Genomic DNA, 12,538 nt, shown 5'->3' with positions numbered 1-12,538 from the left:
TTGAATTTGTGGGTTACAGTTCCCTTTGACGTTCCATAGGCCTGTTTGAAGTCCCTCCTCCTGTGACTGTTGTATTTGTAAGGCTACAGCGCCTCACAATCATCACATCATTACACAGCTGCTATCATCCTCTTCTTCTACTTCACCTAATCTAATCTAATGAAATAGAGAGGAATGGAAGGAAGGTTGGGCCGAGGAGGAATGGGGAGGGGAGGATGAATAGGGAGGAGAGGAATGATGAGAGGAGGAGGAATAGGGAAGAGAGAAAGGAAGAGAGGAAGGAGGAGAGGAGGACAGGAAGGATGAGAGGAAGAGGAATAGGGAGGAGAGGAATGATGAGAGGAGGAGAGGAGGAGGAGGACTTGTCTTTGATCAGTGGACCATAGGAGCAAGAAAGGAAAGAAAGGAAGAGAGGAAGGAGGAGAGGAGGACAGGAAGGAGGAGAGGAAGAGGAATAGGGAGGAGAGGAAGGATGAGAGGAGGAGAGGAGGAGGAGGACTTGTCTTTGATCAGTGGACCATAGGAGCAGCACCCGCTGTCCACCGAACACAGACCCTGCTCCACAGCTCCCGAGGAACGCAGGTCAAATTCCTCTTTCGCTCACTCCCTGGCTGCGTCCCAACTGACACCTTATTCTCTATATAGTGCACTACTTTGGAGCCCTGGTCTAAAACCTTATGGGCTCTAGTCAAAAGTAGTGCACTACTTCGGACCAGAGCCCTGGTCTAAAACCTTATGGGCTCTGGTCAAAAGTAGTGCACTACATAGGGAATTAGGGTGCCATTTGGGACGCAAACACCTCCTGTCTCTCCGCTCTGCAGAATCAGTTCTAGTCTCTCCGACCTCTTTCAGACCACGGCAGCTGTGAAAACAGATCAGGCCAGGAGGACATGCCTCAAGACTACAAGCCCGAAAGATTTATAAGCAACATAACTAAAGCTGATATATGAAGTAGTCAGCCATCTCCTGAAAACAACACGGAGTGTTGGTAATATCGTCCTGCGGATATGGACGCATACAACAGCATAAATATGCCATTCACAGTGTGTTGGTGGGAGCTAGTGGTATCCTGCACCGTCCATTCACAGTGTGCTGGTGGGAGCTAGTGGTATCCTGCACCTTTGCAGAACGCTGCCAACCAATTCAGCCGTAGTGTCTGGTGCTCTGCTGTGACATGGCTCATCCTGTCTTCATTGCAGAGTTCCTCAAAGCCCAATCAGAATAGTGAGATTAAGGGCGGGGTCAGAGGTTGTGCTGAATGGGAACAACAGTGTATTAGTGCCCTGCAAGGAGAGATGCAAAGCGCTTTGCAAGTATTGTGCCAGTGTAGCAGATGGGAAGCTCACTCCTCAGCCTGAATGGCTCCGGTAGCTAGCTGAATGGCTCCGGTAGCTAGCTGAATGGCTCCGGTAGCTAGCTTTTCGGTGACGACTGGATAAGACGCTTCAGAAGGGTGGTCAGTCACGGTGTGTTTGTGAGGCAGAGCTCCTGGGGTTTTGAGCCCCAGTATGAGCTGAAAATCAAAAGGAAGCAGTTTTGTCTGTACTCTGCATTTGCATAAAGAATACATGATAATATAGTCCTAGACTATCATCAAGAGGATGAATGAAAATGAGTTAGAAATGTGTTTTTATTTTTTTATTTCACCTTTATTTAACCAGGTAGGCCAGTTGAGAACAAGTTCTCATTTACAACTGCGACCTGGCCAAGATGAAGCAAAGCAATTCGACACAATACAACAACACAGAGTTACACATGGAATAAACAAAACATACAGTCAATAATACAGTAGAACAAAAGAAAGTAAAAAGTGTATATACAGCGTGTGCAAATGAGGTAAGATAAGGGAGTTAAGGCAATAAATAGGCCATGGTGGCGAAGTAATTACAATATAGCAATTAAACACTGGAATGGTAGATGTGCAGAAGATGAATGTGCAAGTAGAGATACTGGCGTGCAAAGGAGCAAGATAAATAAATAACAGTTAGGAGAGGTCGAACCAAAATGTGCTGTTAAAATGAGATATATTTAAAATAAAAGCAATGCAATAGAGAAACCCTGCCATGCATCTCTAACCTCTAGGGTTAGGTTACTCTTGGCGGGTCTCCAGTTGTGAATGGGATGCGGAAGCCCCGCCTGTTTCGGGATATGACGCGAACCAATGAAAAAGCCCAGTGCGTTATGGAAGAACGTCATATCGTCATCAGACGCCGTAGGGTTGGAATGCCTCTGTGTGAGATCCAGAACAACTCACCAAACATTTTTTACAATTGGGATATGTTACGGATATGTTTCAAAAATGTATAACAATAATTTCCCGACGCTTCAAGAGACTGAGTTGTCTTTCCTTGGACTAGGAGAGTAAATCAGAGAGAAATAGTGTTGTGAATGCTGCCAAGTCGAATTGCTTTCAACTATTTATTGAAGTGCAGAAATTCATATGGACCAGAAGGCTAGATATCAGGCTTGGTACCCTCCAACATTATGTTATATCGTTCGTTTGGACCATGGAGTAGTCCAACACGGACCGTTATAATGTGAGTCCTGAATCTCTGGATGTTTGGGCAAGCTAGCCAAGTTGGCTACATTCTTGTCGCCCTGTGTAGCTGGCTAGAAAATTGTGATTGTGTGTTGCCGGAGCGTTAGGCTACAAAGCAAGAAAGTGTAAGTGAAAATACATGCTTCTTTTACATACAGGCAGATGAAACACTGAAGACGAATCCGCTAATAGCATAAAGAAATGTAAGGTCCGGGTGCATCTTCAATCCCTAACTTACCAGGAAGGTAGTCTACTCCTAAGTGCTGGAAGATAGCCACTGTTAGCCATAACTATTGACAAGGGGAGAAGTAAATGATCATTATAAATCGCCCACATGCGCTGGATCAATCGTCGGCTTGGGGAAAGGAATCAGAAGGTGGTGGACGTGTTGAGCGCTAAACCCTTCCTGGCTGCAGGAAGATGGCGCAGCCGTTCAATTGGAAGTAGTGGCGAGAGGAGTGAAACTTCATCGGGGCTCGTTGGATTTACTAGACATCTCGACCCTGATCGAAGGACACATGCAGGCCAAAAAACGGTACTTAATTCTGTTCTCCGCCGGTGCGTGTCTCATTCTGTTGTTGTACTTTGGAGGGATGCAAACCCCGCTATCCAGAAGCAACAACCGGCGTGATGACCGCAGCCTCGATGGACACCACGGGAGTCCCCAGTGGCACCACTTCTCGGGGTCCCTGCAGCCGTTCAGCCCCTGGGACCAAATGGAGACCGAGGAGTACAACGTTCACATATCGCCACGACAGAAGAGGGATGTCATTTCGGGAGTTTATAACGGGAAACGTTGCCGGATGGACTCCTGCTTTGATTTTTCCTTGTGCAAAACCAACGGATTTAAAGTTTACGTTTACCCGCAACAGAAAGGAGAGAAGATGTCAGAGAGTTATCAGAATATTTTATCTTCCATTGAGGCTTCCAGGTTCTATACGTCTGACCCGGGACAGGCTTGTCTGTTTGTCCTGAGTTTGGACACTCTAGACAGGGACATTCTGTCTCCGCAGTATGTTCACAACCTCAGAACTAAAGTCCAGAACTCGCATCTGTGGAATAACGGAAAGAATCACCTCATCTTCAACCTCTATTCGGGAACTTGGCCCGACTACACGGAAGATCTGGGCTTCGACTTTGGACAGGCCATGCTAGCCAAGGCAAGCATCGGCGCAGAGAACTTCAGACCCAATTTCGATGTCTCCATCCCTCTTTTTGGGAAAGACCACCCCAGCGCCGGAGGGGAGAGGGGCTTTTTAAAACACAACTCTATCCCACCGTACAGGAAATACATGCTTGTGTTCAAAGGGAAACGATACCTCACTGGAATCGGATCAGACACGAGGAATGCGTTATATCACGTCCATAACTCCGAGGACGTGGTGCTGCTCACCACATGTAAACACGGGAAAGACTGGCAGAAGCACAAGGATGCCCGCTGTGACCTCGACAACGCCGAATATGACAAGTAAGTACATGACTATTGTCATGGTCCTGTATAGAGAGAGGTCTGTTGTCGTTTTATATTTTTTCAGGTACTTGTGAGGGTGGCAGTGTGACATCACTCCCCAGCCTTGATGTGTGGCTGGCGTGGGACACATCAATGGATCAGTGTTGTCTGAGTTTGTTCGGACCCAAGGGAATTCATTAACTCAGTCGATATTGAAACAGATCTCATTAATATAATGGAATAACAGTGATACTGCCCAGTGTGTTTATAACAGTGGTACTGCCCAGCGTGTTTATAACAGTGATACTGCCCAGTGTGTTTATAGCAGTGGTACTGCCCAGTGTGTTTATAACAGTGGTACTGCCCAGCGTGTTTATAACAGTGATACTGCCCAGCGTGTTTATAACAGTGATACTGCCCAGTGTGTTTATAACAGTGATACTGCCCAGCGTGTTTATAAGTGTGTTTATAACAGTGATACTGCCCAGCGTGTTTATAACAGTGATACTGCCCAGCGTGTTTATAACAGTGATACTGCCCAGTGTGTTTATAACAGTGATACTGCCCAGCGTGTTTATAAGTGTGTTTATAACAGTGATACTGCCCAGCGTGTTTATAACAGTGATACTGCCCAGTGTGTTTATAACAGTGATACTGCCCAGCGTGTTTATAACAGTGATACTGCCCAGCGTGTTTATAACAGTGATACTGCCCAGTGTGTTTATAACAGTGATACTGCCCAGCGTGTTTATAACAGTGATACTGCCCAGCGTGTTTATAACAGTGATACTGCCCAGTGTGTTTATAACAGTGATACTGCCCAGCGTGTTTATAACAGTGATACTGCCCAGCGTGTTTATAACAGTGATACTGCCCAGCGTGTTTATAACAGTGATACTGCCCAGCGTGTTTATAACAGTGATACTGCCCAGCGTGTTTATAACAGTGATACTGCCCAGTGTGTTTATAACAGTGATACTGCCCAGCGTGTTTATAACAGTGATACTGCCCAGTGTGTTTATAACAGTGATACTGCCCAGCGTGTTTATAACAGTGATACTGCCCAGTGTGTTTATAACAGTGATACTGCCCAGTGTGTTTATAACAGTGGTACTACCCAGCGTGTTTATAACAGTGTGTTTATAGCAGTGATACTGCCCAGTGTGTTTATAGCAGTGATACTGCCCAGCGTGTTTATAGCAGTGGTACTGCCCAGTGTGTTTTAAACAGTGATACTGCCCAGTGTGTTTATAGCAGTGATACTGCCCAGTGTGTTTTTAAGTGATACTGCCCAGTGTGTTTATAGCAGTGATACTGCCCAGTGTGTTTATAACAGTGATACTGCCCAGTGTGTTTATAACAGTGATACTGCCCAGTGTGTTTATAACAGTGATACTGCCCAGTGTGTTTATAACAGTGATACTGCCCAGTGTGTTTATAACAGTGGTACTGCCCAGTGTGTTTATAACAGTGATACTGCCCAGTGTGTTTATAACAGTGATACTGCCCAGTGTGTTTATAACAGTGATACTGCCCAGTGTGTTTATAGCAGTGGTACTGCCCAGTGTGTTTATAACAGTGATACTGCCCAGTGTGTTTATAGCAGTGATACTGCCCAGTGTGTTTATAGCAGTGGTACTGCCCAGTGTGATTATAGCAGTGATACTGCCCAGTGTGTTTATAACAGTGATACTGCCCAGCGTGTTTTTAAGTGATACTGCCCAGCGTGTTTATAACAGTGATACTGCCCAGTGTGTTTTTAACAGTGATACTGCCCAGTGTGTTTATAACAGTGATACTGCCCAGTGTGTTTATAACAGTGATACTGCCCAGTGTGTTTTTAAGTGATACTGCCCAGTGTGTTTTTAAGTGATACTGCCCAGCGTGTTTATAACAGTGATACTGCCCAGTGTGTTTATAACAGTGATACTGCCCAGTGTGTTTTTAAGTGATACTGCCCAGTGTGTTTATAACAGTGATACTGCACAGTGTGTTTTTAAGTGATACTGCCCAGCGTGTTTATAACAGTGATACTGCCCAGTGTGTTTATAACAGTGATACTGCCCAGTGTGTTTTTAAGTGATACTGCCCAGCGTGTTTATAACAGTGGTACTGCCCAGTGTGTTTATAGCAGTGGTACTGCCCAGCGTGTTTATAACAGTGTGTTTATAACAGTGGTACTGCCCAGCGTGTTTATAACAGTGATACTGCCCAGCGTGTTTATACCGGTGAGACTCTCCCTGTTTTATAGAGGTGAGACTCTCCCTGTGTGTTTTTTATAGAGGTGAGACTCTCCCTGTGTGTTTTTTATAGAGGTGAGACTCTCCCTGTGTGTTTTTTATAGAGGTGAGACTCTCCCTGTGTGTTTTTTATAGAGGTGAGACTCTCCCTGTGTGTTTTTTATAGGTGAGACTCCCTGTGTTTTTTTTATAGAGGTGAGACTCCCTGTGTTTTTTTTATAGAGGTGAGACTCTCCCTGTGTGTTTTATAGAGGTGAGACTCTCCCTGTGTGTTTTAGAGAGGTGAGACTCTCCCTGTGTGTTTTATAGAGGTGAGACTCTCCCTGTGTGTTTTAGAGAGGTGAGACTCTCCCTGTGTGTTTTATAGAGGTGAGATTCTCCCTGTGTGTTTTATAGAGGTGAGACTCTCCCTGTGTGTTTTATAGAGGTGAGACTCTCCCTGTGTGTTTTATAGAGGTGAGACTCTCCCTGTGTGTTTTATAGAGGTGAGACTCTCCCTGTGTGTTTTATACTCTGAAACCATTGAAAGCCAGTTGAAGGCCCACCACTCTGAAACCATTGAAAGCCAGTTGAAGGCCCACCACTCTGAAACCATTGAAAGCCAGTTGAAGGCCCACCACTCTGAAACCATTGAAAGCCAGTTGAAGGCCCACCACTCTGAAACCATTGAAAGCCAATTGAAGGCCCACCACTCTGAAACCATTGAAAGCCAGTTGAAGGCCCACCACTCTGAAACCATTGAAAGCCAGTTGAAGGCACACCACTCTGAAACCATTGAAAGCCAGTTGAAGGCCCACCACTCTGAAACCATTGAAAGCCAGTTGAAGGCCCACCACTCTGAAACCATTGAAAGCCAGTTGAAGGCCCACCACTCTGAAACCATTGAAAGCCAGTTGAAGGCCCACCACTCTGAAACCATTGAAAGCCAGTTGAAGGCCCACCACTCTGAAACCATTGAAAGCCAGTTGAAGGCCCACCACTCTGAAACCATTGAAAGCCAGTTGAAGGCCCACCACTCTGAAACCATTGAAAGCCAGTTGAAGGCCCACCACTCTGAAACCATTGAAAGCCAGTTGAAGGCCCACCACTCTGAAACCATTGAAAGCCAGTTGATGGCCCACCACCCTGAAACCATTGAAAGCCAGTTGAAGGCCCACCACTCTGAAACCAGGAGGCAAAGTGTGTTGAATCTTTGCATCCAAATTTGTCCTCCCTTTTTATTAAACCAGATGGGTCTAATCTCCAGTCAACATCTAGAATTACCACTGCTGGTCTGATGGTGCTGCTAATATCAGTCACAGTCTACGATCAGTCACAGTCTACGATCAGGCAGCCAGTCACAGTCAGTCAGTCACAGTCTGTCAGCCAGACAGTCCAGTATCAGTCAGTATATCGGTCAGTCTATCAGTCAGTCTATCAGTCAGTCTATCAGTCAGTCTATCAGTCAGTCTATCAGTCAGTCTATCAGTCAGTCTATCAGTCAGTCTATCAGTCAGTCAGTCAGTCACAGACAGACTGATAGATACTGGACTATCAGTCAGTCAGTCACAGAGCTACTGCATATTGTTCCTGCTGCTCTGAGGTCAAACCCTTCTGAATGACCATGTTCAGGAAGCCCAGGTCCCTTCCCTGGCATTAAAACCGTCTGAATAAACTGACCCGGTCTCTGTTTAGTCAGTGGGCTCCCTGTCCTCCAGACCCTACAGTACTGTTGTTACTCTGACCGTGGCTCAGCTGGCACACGTTCATCAGGGCACAACGTTTTGAAACCACTCCACTTTAAAACAAAACAAGCTCTTCTCATTGGACGATGTCCTCTTAGTCCCTCCGGCCTGTTTTGAGTCTTGTTTTCATTGCGTTTTATTGCCTTATGAACACAACCCTGCCCTGTGTGTTGGACTGTGGCTCATTGATGGGTTAGTGGGGTAGTCTGGTTACACTGCCCCGGTGACAGCAGGGAAAGCCTACCTCCCACTGTTGACTCAGTCACTTCCCAGCAGCAGGACCCCACTCTGTAGCTTGCATCCCAATTGGCTCCCTATTCCCTAGTTAGTGCACTAATTTTGACCAAGGCTGATAGGTCTCTGGCCAAAAGTAGTGCACTTATATAGGGAATAGGGAGCCATTTGGGATGCAGGCAATGGCCCCTGGAATGTGTCCTGTTTAAACTTCCTGACTGTGGTGGTGCTGTGTGTGGATGGTGCTGGGTGGCTTAGAGCTCTCCTACCCCAGCACGACGGGCCCCGACAGGATACATCGGGTTAGGGCCAGGCCTGTTTTCTTTCATCAGTAACTAGGGGCCAGGCCTGTTTTCTTTCATCAGTAACTAGGGCCGGGCTTCTTTTCTTTCATCAGTAACTAGGGCCGGGCTTCTTTTCTTTCATCAGTAACTAGGGGCCGGGCTTCTTTTCTTTCATCAGTAACTAGGGGCCGGGCTTCTTTTCTTTCATCAGTAACTAGGGGCCGGGCTTCTTTTCTTTCATCAGTAACTAGGGGCCGGGCTTCTTTTCTTTCATCAGTAACTAGGGCCGGGCTTCTTTTCTTTCATCAGTAACTAGGGGCCGGGCTTCTTTTCTTTCATCAGTAACTAGGGGCCGGGCTTCTTTTCTTTCATCAGTAACTAAGGCCGGGCTTCTTTTCTTTCATCAGTAACTAAGGCCGGGCTTCTTTTCTTTCATCAGTAACTAGGGGCCAGGCTTCTTTTCTTTCATCAGTAACTAGGGGCCAGGCTTCTTTTCTTTCATCAGTAACTAGGGGCCAGGCTTCTTTTCTTTCATCAGTAACTAGGGGCCGGGCTTCTTTTCTTTCATCAGTAACTAGGGGCCAGGCTTCTTTTCTTTCATCAGTAACTAGGGGCCGGGCTTCTTTTCTTTCATCAGTAACTAAGGCCGGGCTTCTTTTCTTTCATCAGTAACTAGGGGCCGGGCTTCTTTTCTTTCATCAGTAACTAGGGGCCGGGCTTCTTTTCTTTCATCAGTAACTAGGGGCCGGGCTTCTTTTCTTTCATCAGTAACTAGGGGCCGGGCTTCTTTTCTTTCATCAGTAACTAGGGGCCGGGCTTCTTTTCTTTCATCAGTAACTAGGGGCCGGTCTTCTTTTCTTTCATCAGTAACTAGGGCCGGGCTTCTTTTCTTTCATCAGTAACTAGGGGCCGGGCTTCTTTTCTTTCATCAGTAACTAGGGCCGGGCTTCTTTTCTTTCATCAGTAACTAGGGGCCGGGCTTCTTTTCTTTCATCAGTAACTAGGGGCCGGGCTTCTTTTCTTTCATCAGTAACTAGGGCCGGGCTTCTTTTCTTTCATCAGTAACTAGGGGCCGGGCTTCTTTTCTTTCATCAGTAACTAGGGGCCGGGCTTCTTTTCTTTCATCAGTAACTAGGGGCCGGGCTTCTTTTCTTTCATCAGTAACTAGGGGCCGGGCTTCTTTTCTTTCATCAGTAACTAGGGGCCGGGCTTCTTTTCTTTCATCAGTAACTAGGGGCCGGGCTTCTTTTCTTTCATCAGTAACTAGGGGCCGGGCTTCTTTTCTTTCATCAGTAACTAGGGGCCGGGCTTCTTTTCTTTCATCAGTAACTAGGGGCCGGGTCTGTTTTCTTTCATCAGTAACTAGGGGCCGGGCTTCTTTTCTTTCATCAGTAACTAGGGGCCGGGCTTCTTTTCTTTCATCAGTAACTAGGGGCCGGGCTTCTTTTCTTTCATCAGTAACTAGGGGCCAGGCCTGTTTTCTTTCATCAGTAACTAGGGGCCGGGTCTGTTTTCTTTCATCAGTAACTAGGGGCCGGGCTTCTTTTCTTTCATCAGTAACTAGGGGCGGGCTTCTTTTCTCTCATCAGTAACTAAGGCCGGGCTTCTTTTCTTTCATCAGTAACTAGGGGCCGGGTCTGTTTTCTTTCATCAGTAACTAGGGGCCGGGCTTCTTTTCTTTCATCAGTAACTAGGGGCCGGGCTTCTTTTCTTTCATCAGTAACTAAGGCCGGGCTTCTTTTCTTTCATCAGTAACTAGGGGCCGGGTCTGTTTTCTTTCATCAGTAACTAGGGGCCGGGCTTCTTTTCTTTCATCAGTAACTAGGGGCCGGGCTTCTTTTCTTTCATCAGTAACTAGGGGCCGGGCTTCTTTTCTTTCATCAGTAACTAGGGGCCGGGCTTCTTTTCTTTCATCAGTAACTAGGGGCCGGGCTTCTTTTCTTTCATCAGTAACTAGGGGCCGGGCTTCTTTTCTTTCATCAGTAACTAGGGGCCGGGCTTCTTTTCTCTCATCAGTAACTAAGGCCGGGCTTCTTTTCTTTCATCAGTAACTAGGGGCCGGGTCTGTTTTCTTTCATCAGTAACTAGGGGCCGGGCTTCTTTTCTTTCATCAGTAACTAGGGGCCGGGCTTCTTTTCTTTCATCAGTAACTAGGGGCCGGGCTTCTTTTCTTTCATCAGTAACTAGGGGCCGGGCTTCTTTTCTTTCATCAGTAACTAGGGGCCGGGCTTCTTTTCTTTCATCAGTAACTAAGGCCGGGCTTCTTTTCTTTCATCAGTAACTAGGGGCCGGGTCTGTTTTATTTCATCAGTAACTAGGGGCCGGGCTTCTTTTCTTTCATCAGTAACTAAGGCCGGGCTTCTTTTCTTTCATCAGTAACTAGGGGCCGGGTCTGTTTTATTTCATCAGTAACTAGGGGCCAGGCTTCTTTTCTTTCATCAGTAACTAGGGCCGGGCTTCTTTTCTTTCATCAGTAACTAGGGGCCGGGCTTCTTTTCTTTCATCAGTAACTAGGGGCCGGGCTTCTTTTCTTTCATCAGTAACTAGGGGCCAGGCTTCTTTTCTTTCATCAGTAACTAGGGGCCGGGCTTCTTTTCTTTCATCAGTAACTAGGGGCCGGGCTTCTTTTCTTTCATCAGTAACTAGGGGCCGGGCTTCTTTTCTTTCATCAGTAACTAGGGGCCAGGCTTCTTTTCTTTCATCAGTAACTAGGGGCCGGGCTTCTTTTCTTTCATCAGTAACTAAGGCCGGGCTTCTTTTCTTTCATCAGTAACTAGGGGCCGGGCTTCTTTTCTTTCATCAGTAACTAGGGGCCGGGCTTCTTTTCTTTCATCAGTAACTAGGGCCGGGCCGGGCTTCTTTTCTTTCATCAGTAACTAGGGGCCGGGCTTCTTTTCTTTCATCAGTAACTAGGGGCCGGGCTTCTTTTCTTTCATCAGTAACTAGGGGCCGGGCTTCTTTTCTTTCATCAGTAACTAGGGGCCGGGCTTCTTTTCTTTCATCAGTAACTAGGGGCCAGGCTAATTTTCTTTCATCAGTAACTAGGGGCCAGGCTTCTTTTCTTTCATCAGTAACTAGGGCCGGGCTTCTTTTCTTTCATCAGTAACTAGGGCCGGGCTTCTTTTCTTTCATCAGTAACTAGGGGCCGGGCTTCTTTTCTTTCATCAGTAACTAGGGGCCGGGCTTCTTTTCTTTCATCAGTAACTAAGGCCGGGCTTCTTTTCTTTCATCAGTAACTAGGGGCCGGGCTTCTTTTCTTTCATCAGTAACTAGGGGCCGGGCTTCTTTTCTTTCATCAGTAACTAAGGCCGGGCTTCTTTTCTTTCATCAGTAACTAAGGCCAGTCTTCTTTTCTTTCATCAGTAACTAGGGGCCGGGCTTCTTTTCTTTCATCAGTAACTAAGGCCAGTCTTCTTTTCTTTCATCAGTAACTAAGGCCGGGCTTCTTTTCTTTCATCAGTAACTAAGGCCAGTCTTCTTTTCTTTCATCAGTAACTAGGGGCCAGGCTTCTTTTCTTTCATCAGTAACTAGGGGCCAGGCTTCTTTTCTTTCATCAGTAACTAGGGGGCGGGCTTCTTTTCTTTCATCAGTAACTAGGGCCGGGCTTCTTTTCTTTCATCAGTAACTAGGGGCCAGGCTTCTTTTCTTTCATCAGTAACTAGGGGCCGGGCTTCTTTTCTTTCATCAGTAACTAGGGGCCGGGCTTCTTTTCTTTCATCAGTAACTAAGGCCGGGCTTCTTTTCTTTCATCAGTAACTAGGGGCCGGGCTTCTTTTCTTTCATCAGTAACTAGGGGCCGGGCTTCTTTTCTTTCATGTGTAACTAGGGCCGGGCTTCTTTTCTTTCATCAGTAACTAGGGGCCGGGCTTCTTTTCTTTCATCAGTAACTAGGGGCCGGGCTTCTTTTCTTTCATCAGTAACTAGGGGCCGGGCTTCTTTTCTTTCATCAGTAACTAAGGCCGGGCTTCTTTTCTCTCATCAGTAACTAGGGGCCGGGCTTCTTTTCTTTCATCAGTAACTAGGGGCCGGGCTTCTTTTCTTTCATCAGTAACTAGGGCCGGGTCTG

General features: G+C 46.5%; 1 protein-coding gene across 3 annotated transcripts in view; it reads left to right on the top strand.

Moving 5' to 3' along the window:
• The first annotated feature begins 2,185 nt into the window (after positions 1 to 2,185).
• The window catches only part of LOC110511734 (exostosin-1a), a 160,557-nt gene continuing 150,204 nt past the window's right edge, over positions 2,186 to 12,538 (top strand). For 2 of the 3 annotated variants that reach the window (XR_005035034.1, XM_036937860.1), the window contains exon 1: positions 2,186 to 4,007. Coding sequence is in view for 2 of the 3 variants with exons in the window: in XM_036937860.1 (XP_036793755.1) it covers positions 3,058 to 4,007 (950 nt within the window). In the remaining variant the exon portion in view is untranslated. The remainder of the gene's footprint in view (positions 4,008 to 12,538) is intronic. The other variant, XM_036937865.1, reaches the window with a different exon arrangement.

Source organism: Oncorhynchus mykiss, chromosome 2 (assembly GCF_013265735.2).
Source record: "Oncorhynchus mykiss isolate Arlee chromosome 2, USDA_OmykA_1.1, whole genome shotgun sequence".
Classification (NCBI taxonomy): domain Eukaryota; kingdom Metazoa; phylum Chordata; class Actinopteri; order Salmoniformes; family Salmonidae; genus Oncorhynchus; species Oncorhynchus mykiss.
The sequence above is the reverse complement of the archived record's forward strand: the minus strand, read 5'-3'. Positions and strand labels throughout refer to the sequence as shown.